General features: G+C 38.7%; 1 protein-coding gene across 1 annotated transcript; it reads right to left on the bottom strand.

The window, feature by feature from the left end:
• Positions 1-655: 655 nt before the first annotated feature.
• On the bottom strand, positions 656-20919 carry MS4A14 (membrane spanning 4-domains A14). Its single transcript, XM_026487721.1, has 6 exons — positions 20782-20919; positions 18804-18932; positions 16206-16256; positions 13469-13618; positions 10646-10744; positions 656-2713 (listed from the first exon to the last, which is right to left on the bottom strand). Exons 1-6 carry the CDS (start codon positions 20917-20919, stop codon positions 656-658), a joined length of 2625 nt encoding a protein of 874 aa, XP_026343506.1.
• Positions 20920-21741: the final 822 nt, after the last annotated feature.

Here is a 21741-nt window from a genome sequence, read left to right as displayed (position 1 = left end):
GAGCCCCTATAATACCCAGAGGAGGAGGCAAGGAATTTTAGCACCATAGAAAAGTAGGTCCATTTAAATATTAAACTGTAAAACAGAAATAGACTCATAAATAGAGAAAAAACTGGTGGTTTGGGGGGAGTAGGTGAAATAGGTGAAGAGGATTAAGAGGTACAACTTCTAGTTTTAAAATAAACAGGATTAAAAGTACAGCATAGGGAATATAGTCAATAATATTACAATAACTTCATATGGTGACAAATGGTAACTACACGTATGTGGTGAGCATTTCATAATGTATATAATTGTCGGATCACTACATTGTATGCCTGCAACTAATATTGTATGTCAACTATACGTCAGTAAAAAATGTATTCAGCTGTAAACTGAATTGGTGATCATAAATTGAAACACTCATACTGGTAACAGAATTTAAATGTGAATTACTCCTTCAAACCCAAAAAGTTTTGATATAGCATTAATATTTGTTGCCATTTTATTTTAATTAAGGACAAATCCTTTGAGTGTTCTGCATGCCCTTTGTTTTCTGCTGAGTGAATAAGGTAGCAACTATACTTGAGAACATAGGTTGGAGAAGACTATATTGTTCTTCCTTGTTTTGCTTCCATAATTAGGAGCAGTGTGGCATTTGGGTAGATTTTGCATGTTAGTCACAGTCTTCAGGTTGCTGTTGGTCTTTAGGGTAACATGAGGTAGAAGTTAAAGTAATATCTTCTTGGTATGAAGTTGAGCAAGTTGAAATGTTTTTCTGCACATCTTGTTCTGAATTTATATCAGACGTAGAAGTGAAATGTGTGTCTTGTACTGAGCTTTGGCAGGAGGAACAATTAAAATCTGGCTTTTTGTCTTCTGACTGCAGGTCGTATAGGTTTTGGCTCTCCTGTTTCATGTCTTTTAGTTTGTTGTCTTTCGTTTGCATGGTGTCTGTTTGCATAGCTTCTTTTTGGGTATCTGTGGATTTAAGGTCTTGTTGGTTCTTATCTTGATACTGACTGTCTTGAAATGGAATGCTTTGTAATTGTTGATGTCGAGTTATGGCATGCACAGTTTGGACTTCTTGTTGTAGGGCTTTCTGCTTTACAGATTCTTTCTCTAATAGATCTTGGGTTTGCCGGATTTGAGAGTCCCACGTTAGGGAATGCGGCATTTCTAATTGTATTTCCTGCACTTTCCAGTCTTTGCTTCTCCAGCTTTGAAGTCTCCAGTCTTGGGATTGTTGGCCTGAAAATTGCCAGCCTTGGTACTCCTGGATTTGGAATTGCCCATCTTGATGTAGCTGCTCTTGGACCTGCAGGTCTTCAGCTTGATGGGTGTGTTTCATGAGGGCTTGCTCCTTATAAACCTGTAGAGCTCTATCTTGTCTATCTTTGTGTTGTTTCTTTGGGGATTGCTTTTCTTTGTCCTGTTGATCTTCACCTTGTCCATAGGGGGATTGTTGCCTTCGGGATTGTTCCCATTGGGCCAGCTGGCCTTCAGCTTGCTGATCTGGGTGTTTCTGTCTGTCTTGCTTAACTTGGATTTGCTTATCTGTGGAGCGCCTCTTTGGGGATAGCCAGCCCTTGATGTGCTCGTCTAGGGATTTCCTTTTTGGAGATTGCTGGCCTTGGATTTGCCGGTCTGGGGATTTCTGTTTTGGATATTGCAAGACTTTGTTTTGCTCCTCTAAATTATTTGACTTTAGAGATTGCCAGTTTTTGTTTTGCCAGTCTAGGTGTTGCCACTTTGAGAATTTCCTGCTGTGGAATTCCTCCTTAGATTTCCATTCTTGGGTCAGTAACTTGACTTCTGATTGCATGTCTTGATATGCTACTTGCATAAATTGCTGATTTTGTTGTTGAAGGGACTGCTGATCTAGGCGTTGTATATTAGAGGACTGTGCAGCATGAAATGTTGGAGCATCAAATAGCACGACTTGTGCTGGCAGAGCTGGTACTTGGGAAACCAGATCTTGGTTAGTTATGCCTTGGGGTGGTGGATATGGGGACAGCATGTCTTGGGATGCCATGTTTTTAGATGGCATGTCTTGGTATGGTGCATTCTGATATGATATGTCTTGGTATGGTACATTTTGAGATGGGATATCTAGGGATTGTGTGTCTTGGGATGATAGGTCTTGGTACGGCATGTCTTCTGATGTTGGGCCATGAGGATGTGTAACATAGGGTTTTGGGGCTTGTACCGGCACAGCGTGGGATAGCAAGTCTTTGGGTGGTAACGCTTGGAGTTTTTTTGTAGAATAGGATGGAATAACTTGGAGTGGTGAAGCTAGAGGCTGCAGCAGCTGGGTTTGCTTTTTTGGGGATTGTGCGATAGCAGGTTTTAGATCTTCATCTTTCAGTTGTTCAGTGTATGGAATATTTTCTGTGGGCTTTTTATCTGATGTTGGAGGCAAAGGTTTCAGCTTAGTTTGTTCTTCATGAAGTTGTGAAGGTGGAGGAATATTTTTATATTGTTCATCTAGCATAGATTCAGAAGATGTATAATAAATATTGCTACTTCTCCTCCTTGAATGTCGAAAGGCCAACGGATTTTTTGAGATTCTTAACTTGAAGAAAGTATAGCCTCCAATGAAAACAGGTTGCTTGTTTGTTGTGGAATCATCAGTGGAAGACTGTTCTTGAAGCTCAAATTGTATTGTGGCATTTTCTTCAGGGGCAGATAGTTCACTATCTTGAGTAACATCCGAAGGCAAGAAAAATACAATCTATAAAACCAAGGGGTAGGGGAAACATTAATGTAACAACCAAATTTTGATGTTCTTTTTTTCTTGTATTCCCAAATGATTTTTCATCTCTGCCTTAAGGTAGTAGATAGAACATAACATCTACACAAGGAGTCAGAAAACAAATACCATTACTAGCGCTGCCTTTGCCATCAACTCATTGGTTTTATTTTGGACAAGTCATCACCCACCATTATCTCAAATATTGAAAAGGGGAATTTGATTAAGATTGTCTGAAATATTCTTCCTATACTTAATATTATAAAGTGTCTCAGAAATTTAAAATTATCCACTTAATACTCATGTATTCAGTTTTTTGGTTTTTAAAAAAGATTTATTTATTTCAATGAGAGGAAGAGAGAGCAAGTAGGGAGGGGCAGAGGAAGAGGGAGAGAGAAATTCAAGCAGACTCCTCATTGAGTGTGGAGCCCAATGCGGGGCTCAATCTCATGACCCTGAGATCAGACCTGAGCTGAAACCTAGAGTCCAATGATTAACTGACTGTGCCACCCAGGTATCCCCATATATTCAGTTTTATAATGATTTACTGTTCACCTACTAGATGAACTAGATACTGGAGATCAAAAATAATTGGATGTGGGTTTCATCTGTAAGGTACTCACAATGATAGGTATACCAAGATAAAAATAGATAGCAATACAATTTAGCAAATGTTATTATAGAAATAGGTACTAAATGCTTTATGGGAGTGTAGAAGATGACCTAATTTTGAGTGCCAGGAAATGCTTCATTGAAGGGTGATATTAGATCCATGTCTTGGTGGATGAGTAGGAATTCCTTAGGCAAAAAGTTCAGATGAAGTAAGATAAGAGTTGAAATCCAGGTAGAAAGAAATAGTGGGTACCAAAACACTATGTTATGATGCAGCATTGTGTGATGGCAGATGGTAAGCAGTTAGATATCGTTAGATAGTACATAGGTGCTCTAAATTGAATGTTTGTGTCCCTCCAGATTTATATGTTGAAACCTAATCTCCAATGTGGTGGTATTTAGAGGTAGACTCTTTGGGAGGGAGATTAGATAATGGGGCTGGGCCCTTGTTAATGGAGTTAGTGCCCTTATAAAAGGACCCGAAAGAGCTCCCTTGCCCCTTACTCCATTCAAGGATACAGTGAGGTTACCAGCTATGAATCAGGAACCTGAATATGCCTGAATCTGAATCTTGGACTTCCCAGCTTTCAGAACTATGAATAATAAATATTTGTTGTTTAAGCAACTCTGTCTTTGGTACAGCAGCCCAAATGGACTCAGACATAAACAGATACCAAGAAGTGGGAGTGCTGCTGTAACAAATATCTAAAAATGTAGAAGCAGATTTGGAACTGGGTAATGTTTGGAGACTGGAGGAGTTTGGAGGTGCATACTAGAAAAAGCTTATATTGCTGTGAATGGGCATTATATTGCTGTGAATGAACCATTAAGGGCAGTTGTGGTGAGGGCCCAGGAAGAGAAAAGGAGAGCCATAGATTAAGCCTCAGTCTTCTTAGAGAATACCTAAGTAATTCTGAATGAAATGTTGGTGGAACTATGAAAGATAAAGGTCATTCTGATGAGGTCTCAGACAGAAACGAGGAATATGTTATTGGAGACTAGAAGAAAAGTGATCTTGGCTATAAAGTGACAAAGAACTTGGCCAAATTGTATTTGTGTTCTAGTGTTTTATGGAAGTTAGAACTTGCAATAGTGAATTAAATGTATACCAGTATATAAAAGTAAATTGCATTTCTATATGTAGGAATGGATATTAGGAAAATAAAGTTTTAAAATACATGTACAATAGCAGGAAAAAGCATGAAGTATTTAGGGATAAATTTAACAAAATATGCTAAAGACTTATACATTGAAAACTACAAAATATTACTGAGAGAAATAAAAGGATATGTAAGAAAATGTAGACATATTCTATGACATGGGCAAGCAGACTAATATTACTAACAAGTAATTTTTTCCTAAATCATTTATAAGTTTAGTGAAACTCCAATCAAAATCCTAGCAGCATTTTTTTAGGAATTAATAAACTAATTCTAAAACTTATACGGAAATCTATAGGATGTAGGACAGCCAAAAATGGTTTTGAAAACAACAAAGTTAGAAGATTTACACTATCTGATTTTAAGAATTATTCTAGGGTAACCTCGAAGAAGAAAGCAGAATAAGGGAGCTCCTGGAATCTGTCTGTTCATCTATACAGCAATTGTACTGGCGGAAACACTCTGAAATAACTATTTTGCAACTCTGGAGTCTATGTGAACACCTGCAGCTTCCAGTGGAAAACTTAGCTGGTAAATTCGTAGGTTATGTCAGTCAATTTAAGCCTTCAGCATAGTAGTGACTACCTGTCTCCCACTCCGAGCCCCTGACAGGCAGCTGGGGGATGGCAACCCATGTTGCTGGAGCCAGGATGGGCAATTTAGGATCATGTCTTCCAAATATCAGGTTTCTGTATTCTTATTGCAGATTGCTGCTTCTGATCACTGATGTGTAGGCACAGAGGCTAGATGCCATTATTTCAACCCATACTGGCTGAAACAGCTTCTAGAAGAAACTATTCAACTTCCAACTATTTTTGTTTTTTGGTTTGTTTTGTTTTCTTGATATTTAAAAGCAATGGTATTTATGGGAGAATGTAGAAACCCAACATGCATGCCCAGGAAATGATGCAGGCTCAGAATAGACTTGAGAAGACCTGAAGCTTTCCTCTCAGGCTTATCTCTGGCACAGAGAAGCTCTACAGCAATAAAACAAACAAACAAAACCCCCTAGCAAAACCCAAAGGCAGATGGATAATCTGATTTCCAGAGTTAACACATAATAAGATTCAAATGTTGACTTTTCAACAAAAGAAATCCCAAGATATACAAAGAATCAGGAAAGTATGGGCTATTCAGTGAAACAAAATTAATGAACACAAACATACCCAAGGAAGCCCAGACATCATGCTTACTAGACAAACACTTTGAAACAACTATATTAAGGATGCTAAAAGAGCTAAAGAAAGTCATGGGCAAATACAGGAAAATGATGTATGAACAAAATCAGAGTATCAATGAAGAGATATAATTATAAAGCAGAACTCAAAGGAATTTCTGGAGCTGAAAAGTACAATAAAATATACACAAGAGGGATTCCAAAGCAGATTTGAGGAGGCAGAAGAAATAACCAATGAACTTGAAGGTAGAACCATTGAAATTATTGAGTCTGAGGAACAGAATAAGAATTCAAAAAAGTGAACAGAGCCTAAGTGACTTGCTATAAGGCATATAGAAAGCAAATAAAAAATGGTAGAAGTTCATCTTATTAGTATTTACTTTAAATGTAAAAGGTTTAAACTCTGCAATCAAGAGACAGAGATGGCCGAATGGATAAAAAACAAAACAAAACAGCTCAATTATATACTGTGTACAAGAGACTCACTGTAGATCCAAGGCACAAAGAGATTGAAAGTGAAATTATTGAAAAAAACTATTCCATGCAAATAGCAACCAAAAGAAAACTTGAGGGGGAGGCTATACTAATATCAGATAAACTTTAAAATCAAAAAAGGTTATAGGAGACAAAGAAGGACTTTATATATTAATAAAAGTTTCAACAGAAGATGAAGATACAACAATTATAAACTTTTATACATCTAATAACAGACCCTCAAAATATATGAAGCAAAATTGATAAAGTGGAAGAGAGAAATATTTCAGCAAGAATAGTTGGAGGCTTCAATACCCTACTTTCAAAATTGGTATAGCGACCAGACAGATGATAAAGAAATAAAGGGCTTAAACAACACAGTAAACCAATTAGACTTGACAGACATATCCTGAACACTGCAACCAACAACAGCAAAAAGCATACTCTTCTTAAGTGCACGTGGGACATTCTTCAGAACAGACCACATATTATGCCACAAAGCAAGTCTCAATAGAGTTAAAAGATACCCTACAAAGTGCCTTTTCTGGCCATACCTGGATGAAGATAGAAACTAATGATACAAGGAAAACTGAAAAATTCACAAATATTAAAGAAGAATTAATACCATTCATTCTCTTTACTCTTCCAAAAAATTGAAGAGAAGGGAAAATTTTTCAGTTCATTCTGTGAGGCTGACATTACCCTGATACCAATGCCAGATAAAGACATTGCAAGAATAGGAAATTAACAATATCTCTTGTCTATGTAGATGCAAAAATTTTCAACAAAATATCAGTAAGTCAAATATAGCAATATATCAAAAGGATTATTCATCATGACCAAATGAGATTTATGTCCCCAATACAAGGGTGAGTATGGAGCCTGACACAGAGCTCAGTCCTATGACCCCGAGATCATGACCTGAGCTGAAACCAAGAGTTGGATGCTCAACTGACTGTGCCACCTGGGCACCCTCATAGATTGATTTTTGACAAGAGTGCCAAGACCATTCAGTGGAGGAAAGGATAGTCTCAACAAATAGTGCTGGAAAACAGGATATCCACATGGAAAAAATGAATTTGGAGCCTTGCCTTACACCATATATAAAATTGAACTCAAAATAGATCAAAGATCTAATGCTAAAAGTAGCCAAAGCTGTAAAACTCATAGAAAATATTGAGGGAATTCTTCATGACATTGGATTTGGCAGTGATTCCATGGATATGACACTGAAAACACAGACAACAAAAGAAACAAGTAGTAATTGAACCTCATCAAAATTAAGAACTGTTGTGCATCAAAAACTACTGTCAAGAACAGGAAAAGACACCTAGAGAATGACAGAAAATATTTGCAAATCATATATCTACTAAGGGGTTAATATCCAGAATATATAAAGAACTCCCACAGTTCAACAACAACAACAAAAACAACCCAATTAAAAATGGGCAAAGGACTATAATAAACATTTTTCCAAAGAAGATATACAATCAGTAGGTCGATGAACAGATACTCAACATCACTAATTGCTAGGAAATTCAAATCAAAATCACAATGAGGTATCTACCACTGCATACCCATTAGGAGGGTTATTATAATGAAAAGAGATAAATGTTGGTGAGGATGTGGAGAAATTGGAACCCTTGTGCACTGCTGATGGGAATGTAAAATGATGCAGCCATTGTCAAAACATTTTTGCAGTTTCTCAAAAGGTTAAATACAGAACTACCATATGATCCAGGAATTACACTCTTAGATATATATCCAAAAGAATTAACTAGAACAGATATTTGTATACGAGCGTTCCTAGCAGCATTATTCACAATAGCCAAATGGTGCAAAAAAGCTGTGTCCATCAGCAGATGAATAGATAGACAAAATGTGGAATATACACAAAATGGACTACTGTTCATCTATAAAAGGAACGAAATTTTGATAGATGAATATGAATGAACCTGGAAAACATGTTTAGTCAAGTAAAACAGATAGAGAAGGAGAAGTATATGATTTCACTTTTATGAATTATCTAGAATAATCAGTAGATAATGGAAAGTAGACGTAGAGACATAAAATAGACTAGAAGTTACCAGGGGGTGGAAGGTGGAGGAAAGGGGAGTTATGTTTATGGTACAGAGTTTATATTGGGATGATGAAGAAGTTTTGGGCATAGATAGTGGTGATGGTTACACATCATTCTGAATATATTTAATGCCACTGGATTGTGTACTTAACAAATGGCTAAGATGGTAAATAGTACGCTATGTATATTTTACCACAATAAAAAAAGGTTACTATACGAAACCTGCAGAAATTAAGACAGTGTGTAATATGTGGAAGGATAGACATACAGATCAATGGGACAAAATAGTGTCCAAAAGAGACCTATAAATACGAGGTGAATTAATTTTCAACCAAGGTGCCAAAGTAGTGGGGGAAAACAATGTATTTTCAACAAATAGCGTTGGCATAGCTGGGTTTCTCCATGGTGGGGGGTGCATGAACTTCTTACCTCACAGCTATATAATATGTAGAAGTTAACTTGAAATCTGTTACAGACCTAAACACAAAAACTAACACTATAAGACTTCTACAAGAATATAGAGAAGAAAATCTTTACAGTCTTGGTATAAGCAAAGCTTTGTTAGAACACAAAAAGGACTAACCATAAAAGAAAATAAATCATAAGTTGGACTTCAACAAGTTTGTTATTTGAAAGAAACTACTAAGAAAATGAAAAGGCAAGCCAAGGCTGGGGAAAATATTAGCAATACACATATCTCAAAAAAAGACTTGTATTAAGAATTATTTAAGTTCTTATAACTCAATAAGATAATGCAATAAAAGTTGGCTAACGATTTGAACAGACACATCTCCAAAAAAAAAGAAGATATACAAATGCACAATAAACACAAAAAAACTCATCATCATTTGTCATCAGGGAAATGCAAATTAAAGCTACAATGAAATTCCACTATATGCCCGCTAGAAGAGCAAAATTAGTAATACAACTGGCAATTCCAAGTGTTGGTGATTATATGGAGCAACCTGGCGGGGAGATAAGGAGCTATGTCTCAACAGAGATGACTGGATAGCAGAGAGGACAGGAAAAAGAAGCATAGTTATCTCAAAGGGTGGAGTGAACCATCAACGTTTTATACCTCTCATATATTGCTGATAAGAAGGCAAAATGATATAGCCACTTTGGAGAACTGTTTGACATTTTCTTACAAAGTTAAACATTCACTTGCCATCTGACCTGGCAACCAAATCCTAGATATGACGCTCCAAGAGAAATGAAACTGTATGTCTACAACAAAGACACGAACTCAAATGTTCCATGGCAACCAAATGCGCATCAGGAAGTTCACAGATAAACAAATTGTGGCGTGACCTCACATAAAAGGAACATGGTATTGATACATGCAACACCATGGCTGAAGTTCATGGATATGTTTCTTGGTGGAAGAAATCTGGACACAAAGAGTACTTATTTATGATCCATGTATATGAAGATTGAAAAAGTAAAAACTTATCAGGACAGAGATACTGACTGTGAAGAGGTTCCAGAGAATCTTTTGGGGTGATAGGAATTCACTGTATATTTTTTTAAGATTTTATTTATTTATTTGAGGAGAGTGAGAGAGAGAGAGCACAAGCCAGGGGAACAGCAGAGGGAGAAGGAGAAGCAGGATCCCTGCTGAACAGAGAGCCTGATGAGGAGCTGGATCCCAGGACCCTGAGACCATGACCGGAACTGAAGGCAGATGCTTAACCAACTGAGCCACCCAGGCACCCTAGGAATTCCCTGTATCTTGATTATGATGGTAGCTAAACAGGGGTTTACGATTTGTCTAAACTCCTTGAATTAGGTACACTTACAATGGGTGCATTTTACTGTTAGTAAATTAAACTTCTATAAAATCGATGTAAAAGAAAAACACCCACCTTACACAGGGCATGGAATGGTTTTTTGGGATTGAGACAGCAGGCTCTGGAGCCTCATTATTTTAGTCAGAATCCTGATGTTCTGTGACACTGGAAAGGGTACTCTTTGTGCTTTAGTTCTTTCAAAGGTAAAATAAGGGAGTCTTGATAGTTTTGATGAGTATTGCTGTTAAATTTTATTTTTCTTCTCTCCTTCCCTTCTGGTGAGGGGATTGTCTCACACACCCTTATGGCCCAGGTGTAAGCTCCCCATGACATAGTAATATGGGTTCCCATTAAGTCTGTTTCTCTTCATGTATTTTGTCAGGGAGATAAGGTAAAATGTCTGAACAGAGTCTACTGGATATTGCAGAGGGCAAGAAAAAGAGGCATAGTTATTTCAAAGTGTGGAGTGAGCCATCAATGTTAAGCTTATCTCTCCTTGACCCTCTTCACCTTAGAAGTTTTAGTTCAGCATCTGAGAATACTGCTTTGGCAGCTGTTAGACCAGAGGTCATCTTGCAGTGTCCCAATAGGAATCTGTTCTTATAACACCATTGAACGCACCTCATCGGCGTTTGTCCAGCACTTGCTTCTGAAGGAGGCAATAGTCACAGCGATGCTGAGCTCTACTATACTGATGACCAGTAAGACTGACAAAATTCCCTGCAAATAATAAGGATAAATATATGGCATTTGGAATGAAAGCTGTATCATTTTAAAGATATAAGCCAAGGACTACTTACACTGTAGGACCAAATAGGGGAAAACCCACATTTTAGATGCTTCCATAGCCATTAGTGATTGAACAATTTTCATCTTACGTCATTTTGGTAAGTGTGGATAACAAACTCCAGTGCTTATAGGAGGCAGGCAATCATCCCAAATGAGTGGAACGGTTAAGAGGGGAGACAGTAGAGAATAAGCGTTCCTAGAATGTGTCCATTAATCACTTCTGACCAGTGGTTACCACGTGGGAACATGGGTCCCATGATATTTTTTTTCTTTCCTAAGGAAGCTGGATATGCATATTTTTAATGTGACATTTTCCAGCTATTCATTCACTTGTGTGAACCAAATAGAACATATCTGCAGGCTGGATATAACCCACAGACTGCTGTTCTGCACACTCTGCTTTAAGATAATAGTTAGATCAAAAAGCAGGGTAAGAAATAGCGTGGTGTCCAGAAAGCTTGGGTTGGGGAGACTGGAAAAGCAGGGTGCAGTCAGGCAACACTTAACCTGGTCAAGCAACTGAGTCTGTCTGAAGCTTGGTTTCCCTGCAACACATTCAGAAGCTTGGGTATTCCCCCATTTGTTGGTAAAACCAAAATGTATGAAGTGTCTACTGTAAATTTGCTGTTGGGCAAGATAGACCTGTTCTTGGTCATTGTGGAACTTATAATAAGGGAGGCAAACAGTGGCAAATAATTAGACAATTATTTACTTAACTGAAGTGTGATAAGTGCCATGAAAAATATTGGGAGCTACACACTACTGTAATGGGAGATCCAAAGAGGTCAGCACTGGGAAGGGTAGAGGTGCAATCAGGAAGGACTCCTCAATGAAGTGAAGTTTAAACTGAGGTTCAAGAATGAGGAGGAGTTTTAACTGGGGAGGTGGAAAAGGGTAGGCACCAGGCTGGGAAACATTGGAAGCAAGAGAAAGCTTGTCTTATGGTCCTGGGACAGTGGGTATTTAATACATTAAGGAATTTGAGGAAGTGCCGGATGTGTGGAGTAAGAAGGACAAAGACCTGGAACAATGTTGCAAAGGTAGGCAAGGTAGGTATTATAGGGTCTTGTAAGCCTTTTAAGATTTGAGTCTTAATTCTGTGTTTCACAAGAAGCCATTGTGTAATGTGCTCAGATTTGCATTTTTAAATGATGGCTCTGGCCACAGTGTAGACAGTGGATTGGTCTTTGGGACAGGGGTCCATTCAGGAGATGTCTATAGCCCACGGTCCTGGCTTTTTTTTTTTAAACCTTATTTGTGATATTTAAATTACACCAAGGAATTGTTGAGTCATACACGTGAGATCTTGGAACGGGTTCTCCCTGATTCTGTATATAGAAACTAATCCTGCAGTTGCCATCCATGCAGAGTCAAAAACCTGGACATTTAACTGTCAAGTATACAGTTTCTAACATATACTAACATAATGTACAGTAGTGGTCTCCTGTCCACTAGGAAAAGAGAGTAAGGGATTATAATGTTGTATGTCTTGGCCCAGTTAGGACAGGACTGTGTTCCTCGTATAGTTTTCTGGCTTTCCTTAGTAACTGTTTTTGAGTCTAATTCTGGAGTTTATCTCAGAACATACGAGAGAGTTCTTAGCCTTGCTTTTGTGGATGGTTGTGAGGATTAAAGATCTCGTATCCAGGAACTGGTAGCTCTTTTCTCTTTCCTCCTTTATTGGGGGAGACAATTTCCCATGATTCTTTTTCACTTCCATCCAAACAGGTCAAATCTCATTAATGTTCTAAGACAAAAACCTTCAAGATGTGGCTGGCAGAAATAAAATGAAAGCCCAGGATTTACTTGGTGAAGTAAAGGGCAAGGCCTTTTGGAGTCATTGACATGCATAAAAATGATGTCATTGAATGCTTACTAGATAAATACTGAAAATTACACTTAGAGTTGTGTTTCCTGGCAACGGTACATCTCATCTGTTGTAATGAATAAAATTGCTACATTTGTGTAAAATGACTTATGTTCTAAAATTATTAAAATACTTTATTAAGTGGCTCAAACACCTGCTCCCACTATATTTTGTTTTTAGTATTAACTGGGTAAACTTTATTTTTTAAAGATTTTATTTATTTATTTGAGAGAGAGATCGTAAGAGAGAGAGCACAAGCTGGGGGAGGGGCAGCAGGAGAGGGAGAAGCAGACACCTCACTGAGCAGAGAAACTGATGCGGTGGAATGCTGGCCTTGATCCCAGGACACTGAGATCATGACCTGACCCGAAGGCAGCCACTTAACCGACTGAGCCACTCAGGCACCCCAGTTGAGTAAACTTTAGGTCATTTTGCTCCTCCCTACTCCTTTACAGGTAGAATTTAATCCAATCCATGTCGTACTAATAGTAATAGCCAAAACCTATGACTGTTTACACTGTGCCAGGCAGTGTTCCAATTTAAGTAATCCTCATGACACCCCAATGCAAGACATATTCTTATCATCTTCATTTTCCACACAAAGGAAACTGGGGCTCAGAGAACTTACAAAACCAGGATTCAGATCCTGAATCACAATACACTTCTCAACAGTCAGCTCAAATGCTAATTAACTTCCATTTTTGGAATCAAAAGTAATGAATTGATGCATCATGAACATAGTTCAAATAAGATTGTACAGATTCACCGTACAGAGTAGGACCACTTACATTGAAAAGAATTCTACCTATAACACATATTCCTTCGAGGGAAGGCACCTGGCAGTACTTGTGCTGGTATCTGTAGCTGATAATGGTTAGAGTAATCCCAGCCACCGCAACCAAGGAACTGATAACATTCATGGCCGTGGCACCTTGTCCCTGAAAAACAGTTTTGAAAATAATATTAAAATAAATAAAACCCAACCCAAACCAAAAATACCTTGTAAGAAATTCATAGTGCCTTTGTCTTTCCAAATACGCCTCAGGGATGAATTGTTCCGTCAGGTCAGTATGCCTGAAAGGCATGGTAAGTTAAATCCTGATTCACTGAAGTCAGAAGGCAAACTAAGTTTTAGAATGAGCTAGGAAGCCAAGAAAGAGAACAGGTAGAGAAGAAGGAGTGCCCTATGGATAATGCTAAAGAAAACTTTCATTTTATCCTCACGCACGGTCTTTTGTAATCTACAAGGAAAATGGTGTGTTAGGAAATATCTTCACCTTGTAATTAGACCTGATTTTGAATCCTATTGAACAAGGGCCTTGTACAAGGTAACTTAATCTCTCGGAATCTCGATTTTTACCTCAAAAAATGAGAATAATGTCACCTAATTTTAGGGCAGTATTCACTTACTCATTTATTTTAACAAGTGTTTAGTGGGCCCCAGCTATGTGTCCAGCACTGCATTAGGCCCATGAGACACAAAGATCGACACAGTAGATGAGGTCCTGCCTTTGTGTGGTTTTCATTTATTCTCCCAGGGATTCAAACAGTAGCCAACTAAGTCACTAACATATTTACTGAAGGCAACAAATTTAAACGGGGGTTTAATGATTTCCGTTCTTGATTTCAGTGTCCCAACATAGAAGTTATTAAAAGTCCTGATTGCCCCACTGTATGCCAGGAAGGGGGAACTGTCTTATTCATACCGGCTCCCAACACTGCTATTGCTTTTTTAAAGGAAAAACAAAGAAAAGCCTCATATCTCAGATATTTACTGTATCTTGATTGTGTATGCCTGTTGTGATGAGAGATGCAGTGACACGTTTACCCAGCCTGTCCTATCCAGGAGCAGTTGTGGCTTCGTGTGGCAGGACTTGGAAGTATACCTATGACTTAATGCTTACCTCAAGCACAAGTCTTTACTACAAACAGGCATTTTGGTAGAAAATGTACAGGGACATACAGACATTCTATCTCTATCAATCCTCAGTCCTTTGCTCTTTCTGGGCTCTGTTCTGGCTCTCATAGGACCTTTAATGGACTAAAATTTCTAAGTAAGCAACCTCCTGTTTGTATTGGGCTTTATGGTTTGCAAAGAATATGCCCAGCCTTTGTCTCATCTGATGCTCATTATGGTTTTGTGATGTAGGCAGATCACTTGTTATCCCCACATTACAGCTTAATAAGGTTCAGGGACTGCGTGAATCCTGCAGTTGGTGGCAGAGCTGGGATGGAAAGCCAGATCTTCGGATACCCAATTCAGTGTTCCTGCCTCCGTGGTGTCCTGCCTGCCTTCTTCTGCATAGCTCTCAGTGAGTCTGGGGTCAGTCTGCCTATCCTTAGTTTATTCCTCAGCTCTGAAGGGAATCGATATGGAAAGAACAGCAGCATTTGGACTTTATCTGCATTGTCTGTATTTATTTCTACAGGTAGAGAGAGATGGTGGCTTTCATCCCCTCAGAGCTTTCCTATGGTCTGTAGCTATGCCTGGAGGAAAATGACAAAGGACCATAAAAACACAGTCAAAATGGCTTCAAGAGAACCCTTACATCTCTAGAGCCTTAAAAAAATGAGTTGTTAGAAGGGAATATAAATTTTTAAGTATCTTTTATACATAGTATATTTTTTAAAAGATTTTATTTATTTATTTGAGAGAGAGAGAGCAGAGCGAGACAGAGTACGAGCAGGGGTGGGGGGCAGAGGGAGAGGGGCAGGCAGACTCCCCACTGAGCGGGAAGCCTGATGTGGGGCTCAATTGCAGGACCCTGAGATCATGACCTGAACCAAAGGCAGACAGACACTTAACCGACTGAGCCACCCAGGCACCCCTATAATGTAATATCTTATTAAATTCTCAGAATAGCCCTTTGAAGTAGGTACTTTTCCCTTCAAGTTGACACAGCAATGAGTGATAGCCTTGATTCCATCCCAGAATGATCTGCCATCAATGTCAGACTCTTTCCTGCAGACTTTGGGCAGGTCCTGTAGAAAAGCTTCTGTTGGTGGGGATGAGGGGCAGGGAGATTACAGTGATCCTGGGATTGGTTTTGGTTAGAGTAGGGTTTCTCAGATTTGGCACTACAGACATTTTGGGTTAGATCATTTATTTTTTGTTATGGTGGACCTTCTGTGCATTTTAGGATGTTTAGAAACATTCCTGACTGCGACCCCTAGGTAACAATAGTACCCTGAAACCCAGTTGTGACAACTAAAAATGTCTTCAGATACTGTCAGATATTTCTGGGGGAGGAGGCAAAATTATTCTCCGTTAAGAACCATTGAGTTAGAGGAATGTAGAATGGTTTCCAATGAGTAACTCTTTCAGATTACTTGACCAGGGAAATGGGAACTAGTAGAAGGGTGAAGGCTAACAGTGACATTGGCAAATAGGAATGACCTGAACTGCAAATTTGATGTCTAAAGATTTTCCCGGGAGATCCTTAATTATTAAAGGCTTTATATACAAAGATGATGTAAAGCAAGTAGAAGGTCATAAATTATGTAGAAGTCACAAAAGTAACTTACCAGACATTTTTCCTTGTCATTAATTCCTGTGAGGTATCCTGTAATAACATACTGTTAAGAAGAAAAGAGATAAAAGTTAACAGGTGATGTGTTTGACTCCCTTACAATATAATCTCCAAAGTAAATTATAGCATAACATTGTATATTATAATTTCCTTTGGAGATTATATTGTAGTCTGTATGTCTGTGAATCTCCTTGACCATATAGTCTTTCCACCTGAGCATCAAGGAAGAAGAGTAGGCACTGATGTAAGATGAAATATTGTGTTGGGCATACTCAGCACTGAAAAATACCCCTTTTGCCAGGGTCAGCTGGAAGAGGCAGGCCCCTCCTTAAGGTCCCAAACATACCACCCAGAGGTTTTGCCCAGCGGGGCTCTAAATAGAAAGATAATTCTGAGCTCTGGGCCTGGCAGAGGGAAGGGACGGGCAAACTGTGTCTGCTCTAGCTGATGGAGGGAGACTTTCTCATGGCAGATCTCTCTAAAGGCTGATATGAGGGCTTGAATCTAGTATAGTTATCTCAGCCACTTCTTTATCTGGAACATAAAGAATCTATCTATCTATGGACCCTTAGGTTGCTCCCACATCTTGGCTCACTATAATCCCCATCAAAACACCAACAGCATTTTTCACAGAACTAGAACAAATAATACTGAAGTACTTTGTATGGAACCACAAAAGACCCTGAAGAGCCAAAGCGATCTTGAGAAAGAAAAACAAGCTGGAGGTATCACAGTCCCAGATTTCAAGATATGCTACAAAGTTGCAATAATCAAAACAGTATGGCACTGGCACAAAAATAGACACATAGATCAATAGAACAGAATAGAAAACCCAGAAAGAAACCCATGATTATATGTTCAATTAATCTGTGATAGAGGAGGTAAGAATAAACAATGGGGAAAAGACAGTCTCTTCAATGAATGATGCTGGGAAAACTAGACAGCTACATGTAAAAAAGAATGAAATTGGACCACTTTCTCTAACACCAGACATAAAAATAAACCCAAAATGGATTAAACACCTAAATCTGAAACTATAAAAATCCTAGAAGGGAACACAGGCAGTAATTCCTCTGACATTGGCCATAGAAACATTTTTCTGGACATGTCTCCTAAGGCAAGGGTTTAACAAAAGCAAAAATAAAATTATTGGGACTACCTTAAAATAAAGGCTTTTGCACAGTGAAGGAAACCATCAACAAAATTTTAAAAGATAACCTACTGGATGGGAGAAGATTTTTGCAAATGATATATCCAATAAGGGGTTAATATCCAAAATATATAAAGCTCTTACACAACTCAACACCAAAAAAAGCAAACAATCTGATTAAAAAATGGGCAGAGGACCTGAATAGAAATTTTTCCCAAAGAAGATGTACACATAGCCAACAGACAAATGAAAGATGCTCAACATTATTAATCAGTGCAAGTCAAAACCGTAATTGAGATATCGCCTTACACCTGTTAAAAATGACTAAAATCAAAAAGACAAGAAATAAGTATTGGTGAGGATGTGGAGAAAAAGGAACTCTCATGCAATGTTGGTGGGAATGTAAATTAGTATAGCCACTGTGGAAAATAGTATGGAGGTTCTTCAAAAAATTAAAAATAAAAATACTATATGATCTAGTAATTCCACTATTGATTATTTATCCAAAGAAAACAAAAAACACTAATTCAAAAAGATAAATGCACCCCTATGTTTATTGCAGCATTATTTACAATAACCAAGATATGGAAGCAACCTAAGTGTCCATTGATAGACAAATAGGTAAGGAAGATGTGGTATATTCAGTGGAATATTACACAGGTATAAAAAGGATGAGGTTGTGCCAGTTGAGACAACATAGATGGAACTAGAAGGTATTACGCCAAGTGAAGCAAGTCAAACTGAAAAGGATACCATGTGATTTCACTCATATATGGAATAAAAAAAAATGGACAAACAAAAAGCAGATTCAGACCTATAAATACAGAGAACAAGCTAACAGTTGCCAGAGGGGAGGGGGGAGGGGGATGGAGAAAATGGATGAAGGGGAGAGGGACAAACAGGCTTCCAGTTATGGAATGACTAAGTCATGGGAATAAATGGCACAGCATAAGGCATACAGTCAGTGATACTGTCATAGAGATGTTTGGTGACAGATGGTAGCTACATTTGTGAGCATAGCATAATGTAAAAACTTTTCAAATCATTATGTTGTACACCTGAAACTAATGTAACATTGTGTGTCAGCTACACAGATAAATTGTGTGTCAGATAAATTATTATCTACTCTCAAACTCCATTTCTGTATTTGCAAAGGAGAAAGTAGGATATTTGCCCATCTGATCTCCCATTGGTAGTAAGGAGCACATGACTTCCTCTACACACAGGGCTTTGGAAACTTACAACACTGTACACCTAAGAGTGTTATTATTGTGATGCTGGTAATGCAGTGACCAAATGGCATCACTTCTCTTGCCACAGAAGGGATTGGCTATCTGGTCGCCTTGGGGACCATATTCATGGGTTTCATTATTCCAACACCTGAAGCAGTTCAAACCAGCCTTGACCTTAATTTTTCAAAAGCTCCTGACTAATGGTACTCACAATAAGTGCTCCCCAGAATGGATATCCTGTGAGGAAAACGAGGGGAAATTTCTGGGAGAAATTGATGTAATTAAATGCAAATATAGTTCCGACGCCCACAATGATCAGTGCAAGCAGGATCTGGATAGCCTGTGAGGAAAGAAATGGGTCCATGAGATCACAAGTGCCCCAGTCTCTTTGGACTCTTCCAGGTCCCTGGGGCATCCCGTTATGCTTATGTCACACCTCCTTCCACATGAATGCCTTCCTCTTCTGTGTGCCAACTGCCTTTAGATTTGCAGAAATTCCAGTGTCTCTTTCCTCATCACACTTACCTGGGTCCTTCAGGTTCACATTCCTCACTCTCATCCCTAACTACCTATTATGTCCCCGGTATTACCAATTTGCCTTGCACCAGACAGATTTAACTATAACCCTGACCTACTTGCAAGCTTCTTGAGGACAGGGACTGCAAACTATTCACCCTTAACTTATTCCCCTTTGGTAGCTCCAGCATCCTACTATTATCCCCACCCCTCAGCACACACATTTTCCACATTCAATATAGGCTTTTGCAGTTACAGCTCAGCCCACTTCTCTAAAAGTTTGAAGTTTGCTGATGTAGAGTGGAGAAGCTGGGGTGAGTTCTGTGTCCCATCTGCTCTTCAGACAAGGGCCTCTCTAGAGGTGAGAGTGATCTAGTGGGTTTTTCAGCCTGTTAGGAGACTACACCATGCTGGTCTTGGGGTTGGCAGCTCTTCTCAGGACACAGCTTCTCCTCAAGCATTCTGGGTTTTTCCCCAGGCCACACTCTATAGCACTGTCCCACAAGTAGTGGTTCTCCTCTAGGCACCTTTATGACTTAAGATTTTTTGGCTACCCTGTGGCTCACTATGGAGCTTTGATTATAATTTTTAAAGAACTCCCAATGCCTGTAACAGCACAAAGAGGAAGTTTAACCTCTCCATGAATGGCTTTTAGCACTAAGGGAGGTGCCACCACGCCCTGAGTGCACCTCCTCAATAAGATGTTTGGAAAAAGTACACCAGTTTCCTGCATCCTCTCTGCTAGGATTCAGAGAGCAGTACTAATGCCTCATGAAATAGCCCCAGGATTTCCTCAGTGTTAGGAAGTTATAGCCAAACTGTGGAAAGAGCCCAGATGTCCATCAACAGATAAATGGGTAAAGAAGATATGGTCTGTATCTACAATAGAATATTCCTCAGACATCAAAAAGGATGAAATCTTACAATTTACATTGATGTGGATGGAACTGGAAAGTATTATGCTGAGTGAAAGAAGTCAATCAGAGAAAGACAATTATCATATGGTTTCACTCGTATTTGGAATATAAGAAACAGCACAGAGGATCATAGGGGAAGGAAGGGAAAACTGAATGGGAAGAAATCAGAGAGGGAGTCAAACCATGAGAGACTCTTAACTATAGGAAACAAACTGGCTGGAGGGGAAGTGGGTGGGGGAATGGGGTAACTGGGTGGTGGGCATTAAGGAGGGCAGGTGATGTGATGAGCTCTGAGTGTTATGTGCAGCTGATGATTACCTGAACTCTACATGTGAAACTAATGGTGTACTATATGTTAGCTAATTGAATTTAAATAAAAAAAGAAAGATGTTTTCTAAATAAATAAATACTCTATTTCCCAGAGTTAAATAAGCCCCCAGAAGCATTTCTAAGACATGCTTATAAATAAGACATTTCTAAGGCAAACTGTGTGCATTTCTAAGCAGAACTTTTATTTCTCTTGTTTATCAAAATCTAGGGAAATAGTATTATTGGCTACATATTGGCTCTTCTACTGAAGATCAAGTTATTTGTACAAGCATATGACTTAGAGGTTCTTATGATTAATCAAGAAGGAAACATTAGCAACAAAAAGTGAGAGAAAAGAAGGGGAATCAAAGCATCCATGCAGACACACCTGGAAAAATAGCTTCTTTTCTCCCTTCCAGGAAAACCCATGGATGGGAGAGGACTTACCCCTAGGACTTTTGGTTCTCCCTTCAGGAAATCCAGCAGAGAGGGATGAGGTTCATAGGGAAATGCAGTCAGTACTGTATCATTTGGTTGTATAATGATGGCAGGGGTCGATCTTTTGACCTCGGATGATGACTCCATGATTCAATGGTAGAACTCTTAAAAGAGTGAGTGACTGAACATTGCAGCTAAAATCATGGTCTTCCATCAGTTTCACATGGAGCCCTTAGCAATGAGCCTTAGTGATTGCTCTCCTCACTCCTAGAACCACAGAATCACAGTCATTGAGTCATAGAGTCTTAGAATTCTGGAGCATATCCAGGCCTTGGATCCTGGTGAAGGATCAGTCCAGTTTTCCAGAAGACCTACTTTCTTGTCAATTTGATTATAAGCAGGTGGTAAACGCAAAATAAATACATGATGTATGTGAAAACAAATCCCATGTACTGGGATATGAAGGAACTGAAACTTACAGAGCATCCCTTATGTTCTAGTTTCTGTAGACAGTTTCTGTAACTATTCTGTAGTGCCCATACTGAGGTACAGAAAGACTACATTGCCCAGCGTAACCTACTAAGGGACTGAGAAAGGAGCCATACTCCACCTGTCTCTAAAATTTGTATTTCTTCTACCCTCTTTCAAAAGGAGTTTCCCACTTGTAGTTGATGAATTGTCTCACTTGCTGTTTAATCCTATTCCTTCATAGTGTAAAAATCCATATTTAAGGAGGTATAGGACCAGAGGCAGTTGCTACTTTACTAGAGCGTATTTTAGCTTGAAAGATAAGTAAAGTTAATCCTGCTCAAAGCCTTCCTGATTTAAACTACACAAGTACAATGAAAAGAACAGAAAGCGCCTTTTGGAATTTTGCTTCCCACATTTAATCCTTTATAATCCTGTATTTATTATGATTTTAACTATTAAACCACAAAGGTTAGTGGTCTCACAAATCCAAAAGATCAT

Source organism: Ursus arctos, unplaced genomic scaffold (assembly GCF_023065955.2).
Source record: "Ursus arctos isolate Adak ecotype North America unplaced genomic scaffold, UrsArc2.0 scaffold_23, whole genome shotgun sequence".
Taxonomy (NCBI): Eukaryota; Metazoa; Chordata; class Mammalia; order Carnivora; family Ursidae; genus Ursus; species Ursus arctos.
This window is presented reverse-complemented; position numbering and strand designations above follow the sequence as displayed.